General features: G+C 31.2%; 1 protein-coding gene and 1 non-coding gene across 2 annotated transcripts; one reads left to right on the forward strand and one right to left on the reverse strand.

Annotated features, from left to right (window-relative positions):
* Positions 1-7,555: 7,555 nt before the first annotated feature.
* Positions 7,556-7,627, reverse strand: Trnaq-cug. Its single transcript has one exon. It is a non-coding gene; the product is annotated as a tRNA-Gln (tRNA).
* A 5,047-nt stretch (positions 7,628-12,674) lies between these two features.
* Positions 12,675-15,072, forward strand: LOC123692804. Its single transcript, XM_045637603.1, has 4 exons — positions 12,675-12,901; positions 13,303-13,393; positions 13,824-14,063; positions 14,390-15,072. Exons 1-4 carry the CDS (start codon positions 12,827-12,829, stop codon positions 14,431-14,433), a joined length of 450 nt encoding a protein of 149 aa, XP_045493559.1. The 5' UTR covers positions 12,675-12,826; the 3' UTR covers positions 14,434-15,072.
* Positions 15,073-17,474: the final 2,402 nt, after the last annotated feature.

A 17,474-nucleotide genomic window follows, 5' to 3' on the forward strand; every position in this document is an offset into this window, starting at 1 on the left:
CCTGTTGCTAGTACTTACGATCAATTTCTTATACAAGAAGACCTTAATAGACTATTTAATTGGTGCCAAGAGAATGACATGTCTTTAAATATTCAGAAATGCTATCACATTTCTTTTACACGAAATAAAAATCTGATTCCAGTAACTTATGTAATTGATAATAAATCTTTGGCACAGGTCGACTCGATACGAGACTTAGGCGTTATTATTGATAAAAAGCTAACATTTTATCCACACATCGACGCAATTTTAACTAAAGTCTCCAAATTAATAGGTTTTATAATACGTAATACAAAACAATTTAAAAATTATAGAACTAAAATAATTTTATATTTGTGTTTATGTCGCAATATTGTAGAATATTGTTCTCAAGTATGGTCTCCTTTCTATGACGTGCACAGGAACAGAGTCGAACGGATTCAGAAAAGATTTTTGTCCCTACTTTCTTATCATCACAACCTACAGCTTTCTTCTTATTCCGAAAGATTAAAGTTTTTTAAATTATGCTCCCTAGATAACAGACGCAAACTTTTAGATATGGCATTTTTGCATAAAATATTAAATGGTAAAGTTGATTGTCCAGAACTTCTTAACCATATAAATATATCTGTGCCTTGTAGACAGAAGCGTCCTAGCTCTTATAAATTATTTTTTCTACCCTCATGTAAAACAAATACTAAATATAATTCACCTATTACAAGAACTTTAAGACATTATAACTCGTTGTTAAATTTAGTGGATATTGATATTTTTTCTGATAAATGGCCTGTAATGAAGAACAAGATTATAAAACTTTTTTTGTCCTAATAAAATTCTTAAAACAGCATAATTCTAGTCACTTGGTGCAGGTATATTTATATGCATGATTAAGCTGTTTTAATATTTGTTATCACTTTGTATTAATTTCATAAATTTATGTTAACGCTTGTGTGTAAGCTGTGGTCACATATAACCGGTAGTGCATACGCCAACTTGTATATATAAAAAAACTGTATTTAGCCTAAGTACACATGTAACGACCTTTTGTGATCCTTAAATAAAGAAAATAAAATAAAATAAAATAAAATAAAATTAATAAATCATTAATTAAAGTCTCTTGTTTCCTTCTGCCCACTCATTCCCGTTTAATTATTTTCTTATTTCACATGAACAATTATTATTTTATACCCCAGATTGATTTCACGGAAAACGTGTATTTTTCCACGTTAAAGTAGCCCACGTTTTGCCCTGCTCTGTAAATTTTCCGTAAAAAATCACGTGTTCTGTTTTGTGTGAGAGTTTTATTACAGTGTCACGTTTAAATATTTCTAACTGTGAAAAACAAAAGGCCTATTTATTAGACTACTCATTTTCTATGACAAAATATAGTTAGTTCAAAAGATATTCATTTACATAATTACACTGGTCTGCAAAAAAATTTTTTTTCGGGCTCCTTTTTATTTTTGCACAAGATAGATATAGAAGTGATACTTCTGAACAGAAATTAAGTTTTAAAAAATTTGTATCACGTCTAGATTTTTTGTGGTTTAATTTGAAAGAAACCCATTTTTAGGGTTCCGTAGCCAAAATGGCAAAAACGGAACCCTTATAGTTTCGTCATGTCCGTCTGTCCGTCTGTCCGTCTGTCCGTCTGTCACAGCCGATTTACTCGGAAACTATAAGTACTACAGTGATGAAATTTGATGGGAATATGTGTTGTATGAACCGCTACAAAAATATGACACTAAATAGTAAAAAAAAGAATTGGGGGTGGGGCCCCCCATACATGTAACTGAGGGATGAAATTTTTTTTTTCGATGTACATACCCGTGTGGGGTATCAATGGAAAGGTCTTTTAAAATGATATAAAGTTTTCTAAAAAACATTTTTCTTAAAGTGAACGGTTTTTGAGATATCAGCTCTCAAAGTCGTAAAAAGTATGTCCCCCCCCCTCTATTTTTATAACTACGGGGTATAAAATTCTAAAAAAAATAGAGGTGATGCATGCTAATTAACTCTTTCAACGATTTTTGGTTTGATCAAAGTATCTCTTATAGTTTTTGAGATAGGTTGATTTAACTGTAATTTATTATATTTGCTGCTACGGAACCCTTTGTGCGCGAGCCCGACTCGCACTTGGCCGGTTTTTTTGATCTAAGAATACATCGTTATTTTAATAATTAGGTTTAAACATTACAAATAATGTCAACAAAACTATTAAAAACTATTATAATATACACATTATAAACATTGTTTAAATTAGTAGTTTTTTTTTTCTTTTAATATTTTATAAGGAGTTTCGCGACGAATCGATCAAGTAAAATCAACAAGCTTTGCTACCAACTTATTATCTATATTTTACTATATTTTCAGTTAGCTTTTCTGTATCTCCTCTCAAACTTCTGGTGAAATGTATCATAGTGGTCACCAGATACACTTTTTACAGCTTAATTCTGCTTAATTTCATAATTTAAATCTTATCTAAGCTCCCGCATTTGCATTCCCTTAGAGACCACACTGAAGACTCGCGCTTTCGATGTTGCGTCGTTTAAAAATCTATAACATGTGATTCAATTTTGCTTTATGGTTGAAATAATATACAAATTTTCATCAGTACAATATAAAAATTTTACCAAATTATTAGGATAAAATCATCAACCGTAACCTTAAAACTTTACTTTAAACTGAGCGTAGCGGAGTCATGATGAGAACTACGGAAGCCCATAAATTCCCTACAAATTAGTGTAAAAATAATGTCTTCAGTAGATATCGTTCTATTTTTATAAATTCAAGTCGTTTTTGTGATGAAAAATATCATAAAGACAGAATAAAATAGCATTATTGCAAGAGAGACTACCAAACAATACAGAATTTTGAGGTATTTAAAAACGATAATAAAAAAAATTTAGACGTGATACAAGAAAACTGAAAGCAGATCTAGATTCAGCATGTTAAGATCTCCATGTTTATCATATTTATATTCAAAGGAGGATTTCTTTGCAGATCAGTGTTATCATCATTAATACAATATTATGTATATGTAAAAAGTTTTAAAATAAATAGATCGCGTATTTAATTTTTAAAAGTCACCCATACTTTACGTTCTGTAAAAAAGTTATGTTTATGACTTATATCTATGCACCAACAACTTTTAAAGATTTCTAGATTAAAGCCTACTAGTTTCTTGTTCTGAATACATACATAAAGCTATAAAGAATATGCGATACATACACACGAATAAACACTCATATCGAACACACTATAACCAATCTCGCGTAATCAAACAAGCTCTATTATGTGGTCTACGCAATGAATGACGCGATTGAATTTCTCAGGCGTGCCCGTATTATGTGGCGCATATTATAGTAGAGCCATTTTAATAGGCAACATTTGACAGTTCAACAAAATTCAACAACGTAACCTAGTAACGACGACATAGAATAACATGATATTTCGTTTTGTTAGAACTGCATATTTGCTTAACTTTTTTCAATTATGATTACATATTTATAATAATAATGACCGATACAAGTAATTTTAAGATTTCATTTTACTGATAAAGCATACTAAACATAATAAACAATTTCTGAATTGAAGAACTGACGTCGCTACAATTTTGTGTCAATAAACCTTTTTTCTTTTCAAATACCAGAGACGTTCCTCTGAAAATCGAAATTTGACATCTAGAATCGAATGCATTGATTACTTGTGGATAAAAATCATCATAAATTAATAAATTCGATTGACAAATGTTTCAAATCCGTATCGATTAATTCACTTTAATCGATGTTTTTAAGCAGGTTACCTCTCTTCGAAGATAAAATTGATAGACGTCAAATGTTGCCTATTAAATTGGCTCGACTATAATCGATACTACAATATATCTGACACAAGAGTATATTATATTATTTTATCCTTTCTACCTCTATCCTTGTCTTAGAGTACCTCATCCTCAATTTTACGTTCATAAGTGTGGATAAGTCAAAAAGGAATCGTCTAGATATAGGTTATTAAAAAGGGCACCTCATCAGAATTCTTTAACTATTTAATTAAATGGTTTTTTCAATTAATAATTATTGTTACGTCTATCTGTTTACGTTATAAATAAATTGACAGATTTATATTTTACTAGCTTCCGCCCGCGACTCCGTCCGCGCGGATGTCGGTCTACGCGTGGATGGTTTATTTCTCCATTTTGAGTAACTCTGACAATGACATCTTATAAATATCTATTGGACCCAAATACGGCTAGGCCTATAATAGTACGCAACGTGTGTTCGCGTTTCTACAGAACAACGTCTATGGATAACTGAAAAATTAAGATTATCTTTTTTCTACGTATTTTTCCAGGATAAAAAGTATCCTATTTTACGCCCAGGATAATAAGGTATAATTATACCAAGTTTCATCGAAATCGGACCGGTAGTTTTCACGTGATGTCTTCACATACAGACAGACAGACAGACAGACAGACAGACAGACAGACAAAAATTTTTTTAATCACATATTTGGGTTTGGTATCGATCCAGTAACACCCCCTGCTATTTATTTTTTCAATATTTTCAATGTACAGAATTGACCCTTCTACAGATTTATTATATGTATAGATAGATTCTTTTATATCCCGCACAAGTATATAAAAGTTGCCCCATTTTTGCCATTTATGTAGAGTTACAAAATTCTTTTAACTACTAGCTGTTTTATTTTCAATCAAAAATAAAAATCGCATGTATAGATAAGTAAATTATTACGTTCAGTCAATTTAGGGTCATTGTCGAATTAGCTATTTGATCATTTCAATTTCCTTGAATGCCTGAGTATTTGGGTATTTTCGTTAAATTACCTCATTTATTCCAATTGTATTGGTTAAAATACTTTTGAGTTTACGTCATATTTCTTATCTTTGTGTTGAGAAAATACTTTACTGTACAAATTTGAAAGAGACTAAGATTGGTATTTCCATACTACGTCATCGATCATTGTTGCTAAAACGATACCGTACACCATGCGTACACCAAAATCTAATTCCTAAAGCCATATAATCTAATTACCTACTATTTAACTAAAATTAGAATAACTATTTAACGAAAATCGGTTCTTTTATTTCCTCTTCTAGAGTCAAAGAGTCTTTATTGCATATAGGAAACACTACGTCTCCTAGGTAAAAAATCGATTCATACCGTAAAACGAAACTCAATGTGCAATACGGTTATATACAACTAGCGGTCCGCCCCGGCTTCGCCCGTGGTACATATTAACGTTTTCTCTACATAAGAACCATCCTCGTACTTCAAGGAATATAATAAAAAAAGAATTATCGAAATCGGTTCAGCCGTTCTCGAGTTATGGAATTACAACGAAAAGTGGCATTGATTTTTATATATTAGAAGAAGAAGAAGATATTCGAATATATTGAACGTTTTTCCTTCGCAAGTGCATCTCGACGTGGGAAATGCTACGCGGCTGGCTCCCACGCGCCGGCACGTGCCTCTGAATTTATACAACCCTAGTCCATCCACAGCATTGTACACACATTCTGTACACAAAAACAACCCTTACAACCCTTGAGATACATCCCCATTTCCCTAAACGATTTCACGCCCTCATTCCGTTGAAATATACGCAGTTTATAGTCGGATCCTATTGCGTAAGGCTCTTGATTTTGCGAATTCGTTTAGTTTTTATGAATTCTTTAGTAATTAAAGACAAACAATGCTTTTATTGTTCTTTAAAATCTTGATAGTTCTTTGAAATTATTGTATAACGAAAAAAATATAGTTTTCTTTAGTACCTATGATTACAAATACCATGTAATATGTACATACTGTTTATTATTTCTTATTTTTTTTTTTACTTCTTGAACAACATTCCATTACAAGAAACTTCAATTATGCTCGAATATACAAATAAAATTTTCTTTATACTATGCTACAATGTAACAATTTATCGTAGCGTAGATACATAAATGGCAGTAATAAAAAATATATTTTTAGAACGTTATTTTCTAAACCTTCTACCTTGATTAATATAGATACCTATTTAGTTAATAACACTTCATTCTTAAAACTACACGACCTATTTTAAAATTATTTTTCAGGAGAAAGCTATGTTTTTACTAAGTAACATATAGGCTGTATTTATTTTATATCAGCTCAACACGAGCGAAGCCGGGAGAGATAGCTAGACCTACATATATAAAAGCATCAAAGCGCCGTCAATCTTTATTTAACAAACACTAAAGGAGATTACTTCTCAAACCGTACACAATATGCAATTAAATATTTTTGCTCATTATACAAAAAATGTAATGCAAGTAGACGCGTGCGAGCCACGTGGCGGAGCTTTTAAGGAAATTTGTTGTGGAGTTGCGGACATAAATACACTGCATGAAGGATTATTGAAGCGACAACTTTGTGCGTATGTATTATAATATTTTGGCATATAGAGAAATAATCTACCACGGTGTAAAGATTAGTACCTATATAGTAAGATCGACTTGATACTTTGTTTAGTCCTAAGATTTTATTCATGACTAGCTTCGGCCCGCGACTCCGTCCGCGCGGAAAAATTCAGATTTTTTTTTTCTACGTATTTTTCCGGGATAAAAAGTATCCTATTTTATGCCCAGGATAATAAGGTATAATTATACCAAGTTTCATCGAAATCGAACCGTTAGTTTTTACGTGATGCCTTCACATACAGACAGACAGACAGACAGAAAGACAGACAGACAGACAGACAGCCAAAAATGGTTTAATCACATATTTGGGTTTGGTATCGATCCATTAACACCCCTTGGTATTTATTTTTTCAATATTTTCAATGTACAGAATTGACCCTTCTACAGATTTATTATATGTATAGATGAAACAAAGTATCAAGTCGGTATTAGATTATTATCTACTAATTAGAGTTAAGAATTTATAACAAAAACTAGTAGGTATATATATTTATATTTTATAGTCATCTGTGATTTCGTAACTTGAACGTTTCTATAGCATAATATTTGATGTGCACCTCTGTATGCCTCAATAGGTCTTGAAGTACAAGCAAATATTATACAGACGATAAAATAATGATATACTTAGGTTCCCACTTCTAAACATTCAGAACATTTATAAACAACTAGCGGTCCGCCCCGGCTTCGCCCGTGGTACATATTCACGTTTTCTCTACGTAAGAACCATCCTCGAACTTCAAGGAATATTATAAAAAAAGAATTAACGAAATCGGTAAAGCCGTTCTCAAGTTATGTGCTTACCAACACATTTTGGGTTTCATTTTTATATTATAGACCAATTCGTTTTGAAATATCCAATCAATGTTGTTAATTTTGTATTAATCAAAGCACCTACGATTTATCGACACCCAAACAGAATATATTGATAAATATTTAAATATAATTATAATATATTTTATTCTGAAATATTTGGAGTTAAATCTTTTAGTCGGTAATACCTTCTGACTTAATAAAAGTGTTGCAACAATCATCAATCAAGGAGATTAAAAGCTCTCTACCTGACACAAAATTGAGAGAAATTAATGTGTTTGTTATGTGAAGAAAAACAAAACAAGTAGGTCCCACCGAGATTTGAACTCGGATCGCTGGATTCAGAGTCCAGAGTGCTAACCATTACACCATGGGACCGCTGGGATTTCCGGCCAAATTTGTAGCTTTATCCAACTATTGTATTAAATTAATTAACGGTAAATGTTTACAGAAAACTTTTTAAATAACTAGGTTTTAACAGCGCAGTCTATAGAATATGTATATTTAAGATAAAAATCGACAGCATTCATTTAAAAAATAAGTATGTACTCGGTTTAATATAGGAGTGCTTACCTATAATAGGTATGCCCAAGTTTAAATAAGTTTTTATTTATTAAAATATGAAAAAACGCGGATAGCTCCAGCAACAAAATCTTTAAAAACATAAAATCTATCATAACAGATGCATTTAAATTATAAAATTGATAATTCGATTACGAATATCGAATAAATAGATGATCGATTACAATCGATCATCGAAATCGACAGTCATGTATGAGGAAGAGTTGTACGCGTGCGCTCGTAATTTCAAATATTGTTATTTTAATGAGATTCTCGACCCCTACGACATTAGTTATTGATTATAAAATTGTTTTAAAAACTGGTGATTCAAAGAAATTAATTGTTAAAAGTTATACCTAATCGAAAGTGTACCTTACAGTTTTTATCATCTTTTACAACGTATCTATCTATACATATAATAAATCTGTAGAAGGGTCAATTCTGTACATTGAAAATATTGAAAAAATAAATAGCAGGGGGTGTTACTGGATCGATACCAAACCCAAATATGTGATTAAAAAAAAATTTGTCTGTCTGTCTGTCTGTCTGTCTGTATGTGAAGACATCACGTGAAAACTACCGGTTCGATTTCGATGAAACTTGGTATAATTATACCTTATTATCCTGGGCGTAAAATAGGATACTTTTTATCCTGGAAAAATACGTAGAAAAAAAATTAATCTCAATTTGTCAGTTATCCATAGACGTTGTTCTGTAGTAGGTACCGCGAACACACGTTGCGTATTATTATAGACCTAGCCGTATTTGGGTCCAATTGATATTTATAAGATGTCATTGTCCGAGTTACTCAAAATGGAGAAATAAATCATCCACGCAAAGACCGACATCCGCGCGGACGGAGTCGCGGGCGGAAGCTAGTTATGAATATAATAATTAAATGTTGAAAATTTCTATACAAAGAGATATTCATTAATTTTATATTTATGAAGTTTTAACATAATAAGCGTAAAATCTTGCAAAAAGTTTGTTATAGTAAAGTTTAATAATATTATATTCGGTAAATAAAATTTGACTTAAATATACAAATTTCAGCCCATCTGATAGAGAAGTAAGTAGACAGAATTTATTCAATCAAGGAAATAAAGTTATTGGTTTAATATTCAGAGATAGAAATTACCAATATCTTCGCCCCATCGCACTTGTGAGTTATGTGCACAAACATTTTGAATGCAGAGCCCATTATATAGATATTATTGTAATATTATAAGCATTATTGATATTAGAACGCGCTGACCGGTGCTATCATAGTGCGCTCTAGTGCTTTGATATTTTATATTTGTCTTTTTTACTTTATCATACACAGTACAATACAACTTCTTTACAATATATATCATTGAATGTTGCTCAATAAAGAAATGTTAAAAGATTTTTTAGTTGTCATGAATGAAAATGTAGCAAAAATATTTTGACATTTAGGAACTATAAACTAATTTTTAATCGATGCTTAAGCAAAATCGACGAAAATTTGAAAACAACGTCTCTACATGTTATTTATTATTAATAAATATTAAAATTCCATCACGTCTCACGTGCATATTAAACAAACATGTAACAAGTATCAAGACCCACCCGTCCCCAGACCACTCTATTATTACAGTACCGCAGTATCACTGACCATACCGTTTTATTGCTCAACAATTAATCCTACCCTTGTCATTGTATTCTTATTTCTGACCCTAAGGTCTGTACTCGTGATTCCGATAATCTAATAGAGTGACCAGTGACCGCTGTCCGCCGAATGGTCAATAAAAACAAGTGGCAAGTGTAGTATGTTTGTATTTGCGATGGAAAAATAATTAAATTAGAATTATTATGCAAGAGAGCCTCGATTAATTCGTAAATGCAAATGCGGCGAGAAAATAATAATTGAAATGTACTTAATTAAATTTCATTTGGAAAACAATAAATACATTGACGGTATGTTGTTTCCGTTTTTTTTTTTAATATTCAGACATTGAAAAAAAACGTAAATAACTCTCCGTAGGGTAGGAGTTTAAATTTAATGTAGGTAGGTAACAATAACACAAATCTACGACATTTATATTTTTTAATTATATTACGCCAAATGTGTAGAAATCTTGATCAAGTTGTTGTTCTCTTCTCCTGCAAATTGAGGACTGAGGAGGACTGAGGACTATTTTCACACACGGCACGATCTACTATATCACTATATTATTTTTGTCTGTCTGTCTGTCTGTCTGTCTGTCTGTATGTGAAGGCATCACGTGAAAACTAGCGGTTCGATTTCGATGAAACTTGGTATAATTATACCTTATTATCCTGGGCGTAAAATAGGATACTTTTTATCCTGGAAAAATACGTAGAAAAAATTAATCTTAATTTTTCAGTTTTATCCATAGACGTTGTTCCGCAGAACCGCGAACACACGTTGCGTATTATTATAGGCCTAGCCGTATTTGGGAATTGGGTCCAATAGATATTTATAAGATGTTATTGTCAGAGGTACTCAAAATGGAGAAATAAACCATCCACGCGAAGACCGACATCCGCGCGGACGGAGTCGCGGGCGGAAGCTAGTTTTAAATAAATACTTATATAGATAATTAACACCCAGACACAGAGCAAACATCTATGTTCATCACACAAATATTTGCCCCGGGTGGGAATGGAACCCACGACCTCTGACTTGGAAGGCAGGGCATTACCAACCAAGCCAACCGATCAGTCAATTGAAACTTTTGTTTTTTATCTATTTATCATAATATCTAGTCTAGGCCTTAAATCTTATGTGTAATCATTATTTTATTAAGTACTAGCTTCCGCCCGCGACTCCGTCCGCGCGGATGTCGGTCTTTGCGTGGATGGTTTATTTCTCCATTTTGAGTAACTCGGAGTCGGACAATGACATCTTATAAATATCTATTGGACCCAAATACGGCTAGGTCTATAATAATACGCAACGTGTGTTCGCGGTACCTACTACAGAACAACGTCTATGGATAACTGAAAAATTGAGATTAATTTTTTTTCTACGTATTTTTCCAGGATAAAAAGTATCCTATTTTACGCCCAGGATAATAAGGTATAATTATACCAAGTTTCATCGAAATCGAACCGGTAGCTTTCACGTGATGTCTTCACATACAGACAGACAGACAAAAATTTTTTTAATCACATATTTGGGTTTGGTATCGATCCAGTAGTTATTTTTTCAATATTTTCAATGTACAGAATTGACCCTTCTACAGATTTATTATATGTATAGATTAGGTACTTTAAAACTTTCTTCTAAGTTATTTTAGATGAACCTTATTTCATTTCAACAAAATAGAAAAAGCAATACGAACAATTTACGCATATTTCCAATTTATGTTCCTTATTAAATTTATTACATTGATGAAATATACATAAATGTACTCATAAATATCACAGATGTAACCAAATCATAAATTAAAAATTAGCGAGAACCGGGACAATTGCGTGAAATTTACAACGGGCAATACTCCCTTTAATTGAATTTATCCAATTGAGTTTGGTGAATGGGATTTAATGATTTCCATTCGCAATTATGGGATACGAGGATTTGGTAAGTGCCCTCGAAATTTACTTGTAAACAATTACTTTTTTTTCTTTTTCTTATTTTAACCAAATCTGATTATGAAAATGAGTATTTAGTTTGTGAACATCATCTCAGACTATGTATAATTACTGCCAAGTTTTATTCATGGTTCAACAATAAATATAAAATGCAAAAAAATGAAACCTTACACATTTAAGCATATTGTACAATTTTAAAATCTAATAAAGCTTAGTTGACACATCGAATCATAAAACTCTACAATGCAATTAAAAATATGTTAGAACCAAGACTGAACCCTAGCGATTACTGTATTCCTTCTGAATTCATACAAATACATTTCCAAATGCAAATAAAAGTTAAAGGATCTTGTTGACAGGCGTGAGGAGAAATTTAAAGTTTTAATTGTTATTTTATGATTGTAACAAAGGATTATCGGGCTTTACATGACGAGCCGCGGACGGCCGGAGCGAATGCGTGACATTTGAATTTAAAATATTGTAAAAGAGAATTGCTTTAATTAAAAAATGACTATTAACCGCTGATTGTGTTGTTGACATTCGTGAAATCTGTTTCCCCTTAAGAATGACATCGGGCTTAACATTGGGCGTAATGTTTGGCTGCAATAATTATAATATAATATTTTTAAATATAATAATTATACAATAAAAATCGTAATAGTAGCAGTACAACTTACTATTCGGGCTCTTTTAGTGTGGCCATAAGACAAGATTACAATTAGTACTAGGTAAACTTAAATATAGACGTATTCCTTCAATAGGATTATAATCTTTCCAAGCACCTATTGTGATCCGTAACGTAACATTCAACCTGCACCATACGGAAGTTAAGGAATTAATTGTCAACATAATACATTACTGCAATATGTTTGCATTAAATGTTCAAAATAATTTGCACATTAACGTAACTTAGGCCATTTGTGTTTATAGTTTCAGCGACACTTTTAAAGATTTAAAATAATAAAAATTTTAGAAACCTAGAGCCCTCTAGTGTTGAATAGATAAAAATCTGTATTTGCATTCAAATTGATTTCAACGCCATCTATGATCACAAAAATGATTATGGTTAAAATAATAGACCGTACAGTTTTTTTATCTTCTATTAACTTGGATGGGTAAATAATATTTTATTATTTTATAGGTATTTAACCAGGCAATGTTTTCTGAAATTTTTCATCCTTACCATATCGATTAAAAAGTTATGAACGATCTGGTAATATCTGGTTGCGTAAAAATAGTGACATTGACATTCATTTTGTTTGCAATTATAATGATTATAATTTGATATCTGTATCTGTGATTGTTGTGTGAGCGCGTAAATACGGAATTTTTATCGATTTTGAACTGGGAAAAATATTTTAAATACTTTACCTGAGGTCAATTATACATTTGAAAAGCTGACGGAATAGATATTGTATTAAGATTTTTGAAATATCGATGTCTACACAGTCAAAAACAATGCCGTTGATTGATTTAAAAGTGTACATACGCGTAGTCGCTGCGGTATTTTCGGTATGGATTTATATTTTACTTTAACCTATTGAGCCCCGAGCGGCCCGATCGGTCCACGACACAATAGATTTTCTATTGTGTCTGTGATTCCGGGGCCTGAGTTAAATTAGAACTACCCTTCAGATGAAATGAAAATCACGAATATGGAAAAATTATACAGCAGTCCATTATATTATAGATAGTTTTACTTTTTATATTGCATTCAGTATATTCTCCAAATAAATATAATTAATTAATATTAAATAAATATTTATTTATGATAATAAATGTTTTGTGTACCTAATAACTGACTACTGATCCTCGTCTCATGTTGTTCATTATAACTGTCTTTTTTGCATTAGAAATTGCATGTTATCTTAGTAATAGAATTTTAAATAAAAAAGGTAATTTACGAATTTCAGATATCATCGGCCACAGCGTTTGTAATGGCCCTTTTGCGTCTCCTCAATCCAGAACTGTTCTACTTAGAAACATTAGATCATACAGATAAGGGTAAGATGTATTAATTAATAGCAACCAGTAATTATTATATCATAAATATTTATAGCAGCACTTTTATGTTTACCATTGCATTGATTGTCAGGTCATATGTATTAAATACAGCTCTTTTTAATGTGTACCTACAGATATGGATTGAATACAATTTTTATTCTTTTCCAATAAGCAATTGAGTGAACACATCCTTTAGTGAACTTCATTCATATTTTTGTCTGATTCATATTTTTGCCTAACCAGGAGAATCAGTAACCCAAAGACAATACTGACTTATAGGTAAATCTAATCACAACAATTTTCATTACACCTATGTATTTGACTTCTTTCCTTCACTATAACTTAAAAGGTTTGAGTTTTTTTTTATTATTAGGATTATAGGATACTAGTAATATGCTATTAACAGTACCTACCAACATCCTAATTCCAGCAATCCACTACTTCATCAGTGGCATGATGCTCGTAACCGGCGGCATTGGGTTCCTGAACAGCCTGATAGTGATGAACCGGAGCGCCACGCTGAACACGGGCCGCAACATCACCGTGTGGCTGCTGCTCGACTCGCTGTTCGAGACCTCGCGCGTGATATACGTGTTTGTGTGCGAGATCATCCTCAAGGGCAAGGGCTCTTGGCAAGTGTACGAACTGTTGATCAGTGTGGCGCAGTACTGTGAGTATATTTAAGCTTTGTGTAACTTTGGGTAGGTGTTTGTTTTCAGAAGGCTTTTCAACTTTGATTTTTGAATGGCAATAGAATTGAAGACTGCAGTTTACTCTTACTACATCAGAGTTAAGTTTTATCTGTGCAATGTTAAAATACCTAATTATAAATATGTATTTGAAAAATAAATAATAAATCATTAATGAGGCGGGTATTAAACCTGCGTCTTCTTCTTATATTCCAAATAAATATTTGCTAAATATGTTACCAATAGATTTGCCACTTTTTTAATCTATGTTACAGTATGTTTTACATATTTTTCCCTTTTGTTTCAGTGCTCGACAGCTTTCTTTACTGTCAGATGATACTCAGACACTAGTATTGGCTGTTATTTTTTATTTTATATTGTTACTTGTTGATATCCACGAGCGAAGACAGGTTTCATTCTATAAGCTAACTGTTATCAAGATATATTGAGAATTATGAGCATTCCGAGCTTTACAATTGGTGTAAGACCAATAATTTATAAAGTAAGGTATGAAAATGGTAGTTTACTTAATCTTATCGAAAGTAGACAAATAATAGAGTAAATAATATATAATTATCTGCAAAGTTGTTGTTCGCTCGTGTTAGTGTATACCTAGATCTTAGACATTCCTATCTCGAATAGACTTCACATAACTATGATCTCTTATTGAAATTAAGTATTATTCAAGTGATATTATAGTGTTAGACACGTTTTGTAGTTTGTATTCTAAAATGTTCACTTCATGAGTTTATTTTCTTATATTTTCAAAATCCATCTTTGGATACACTTATGATATAAACCGCAAGTATTGTCAATAATTACGCATCTAAGTTTTAATTTCAACTTCACTCAATATAAATTTGAAATATCCATGCCCCAATAATTCAATATATAACTTATATATTTTAATGTAAATAGCATAGTATCCTAACATTGAAAATAATTGCCAAATTTTACTATCACCTTTACAATTTAATTTGATACGACGATAGTTTAATTATTGTAGTTTTTTCTTTCATAACAATCATGTTACAATTAGTGATGCAACGAATACTACTTTTACGAATACGAATACGAATATCAAACCTACTATTCGGCGAATACGAATACGAATATCTCGCCTTGGTAATAAAAGACTTATTTATTTAATGAATGTTTACTCTTCTAATAATTAAAATTTACAATAGTTAGGCAAATTTTTATTTAAAAATCATAACATTCGTAGATTTCTGGTTTTAGGCGATTTTTTTTTCAGTCTGGATGTTTCCAGCCGTTAAAAAAAGTCTTTTCGAAGCGACTGTACATGGCTTCAGTGAAAAATATTTTTGGGCGAGTTTTTTCAGACTTGGAAAATGGACTGTATATCTCGCCAAAAGGCCAGTGGATCAGCAGTCTCTGCACACGTCATATTTTTTACGCGCGATTTTTAAATCTGTAGTAAATAGTTGCGTACAAAAATATTCGTTTTTAAATATTAGTAGGTATATTCGCCGAATACGAATATTCGGTATATGTCTACTATTCGGCGAATACGAATATTCGTATTCGTATTCGTTGCATCACTAGTTACAATGAATGTAAACATAAAATGTATCTACCTCATGAAGTGACGCCTTTCCCCTAGTTCTGTGATGTATCGAATCTAGTGTAATCAAAATATTTTATTTATGTGTTCTAAGAAAGGGTCGATTTTTCAAAACTGAGATGATTATAAAATTATTACCATGTTTATCTAAATTGAATATTTTTGTTTTAAATAGGTTGTAGTTTAAAAAAAAATATGTACAAAATTAAACACATTTTTTCCAAAAAAATTGTGTATAATGTGTTTCTAAGTTTTGAAAAATATGACCAAGTCGATTTTTAGTTTGTCTCAAAAAAATTACGACTTAAATATATCCTTTTATAGATTATGATTTAAGATTAAGTGAGACGTGCATTTTTATTATTGTAATTTAAATTAGCATTTACTCATGTTTTGTTTGTAAATATGAAAATTATATGTAAACGTTATTATTAACTATATACTTGATTAAGGAATTTTATCTCTGAACTCTTAAATCATTGTTATTATTTTTAATTATTTTAAGGTTTTATCAATTCAACTTGCATGTTTTTGTATACTTAAAAAAATATGTAAACCGTGTAAATATGCCTATTTTATTTTTACTTTTTTTATTTCGTTACTTATATACAATTAAATCTCTTTAATTGTGTATGGTTAAGAATTAAGTATACATATTTGAAAAAATCAATGTGAATTACAGACATTAAGTAATCAATCAGATGTACCTATTCGAATTTTATTTTATGATTTTTAATAAACGGTTCAAAATAAAAGACATTGTTTTTTTTTATAATTTTCTTTAATCAGTGAGTGGTTTGTCCAAAAATATACTGCAGCTATAACATACTACGTGAACAATCAGTCCTATCTTATATGAGACAACTTGTTTTTAACAAATCGACCGAAATCATCACTACAAATTGAGTACAGCAGATCCAAATATCTTTCCTATTCAATTATTTTTATATGAAAATGTATAAACAGTTGCCTCATAATAAGATTACATCACCATATCTCAACAAGAAACTTGTGTACGCACTCAACAATACTGCTAGACATTTTGTTCATTACAACTCTGACTTTACCCATTGTTCGATTTTATTTGTGACTATTAAAGGTACAAAAATATCTTTAAATACATTTAGCATAGGCTCGAAAATGTTCCCAACGAATGCAATATGTAACTATAAATTACTAGCATATTTTGAATAATTTTTATATAAATGTTAAAATTAATTGAAACATTTGCAGTGTTGCAAGTCACACATAAAATCCCACACTGGGGACAACACGCATGTCATAGTTGTATAAATCACAACGTTGCCATTGCACTTAAACAATAAGAGAAAAGCGAAACCAATGAGAATGAGCTTCCAGCCGTTCCAAACATTACCCTGTATAAATTTATAGAAAAAATACTATCATCGTAGGCCAATATTTGTTACAAAATCCGTATTTAAAAAAATAATCAGATTCTGTTAAAATTCAAAGTTACGCCAAAAAATGGTCACAAAAAAAGTTTCAAATTAAAAAATATCATTTGTGTTAATCGCGAATGGCACCGAATAAAAACCCCAGCGTACAGAAGATAAACTCTCTCTAAAACTACGACTCTCGTTCAAAGTACGAAAATACTATAAATATATTACACTTAATGGCACTTCTAAATGTTTTTATCTTAATAATTTTATAATCATTTAACTATTTATAGATATCTTGTGAATAGCGAGATGCACTTTTGTACAGGCAGAGAATAAAGGCGTTGTACTTGTGGATAGCTTTTATAAAAAAAAAGACGGGTTGCACTCCGAGAGTGCCGGCAGAA

The sequence above is a fragment of the Colias croceus genome, chromosome 1 (genome assembly GCF_905220415.1).
Source record: "Colias croceus chromosome 1, ilColCroc2.1".
NCBI lineage: Eukaryota > Metazoa > Arthropoda > Insecta > Lepidoptera > Pieridae > Colias > Colias croceus.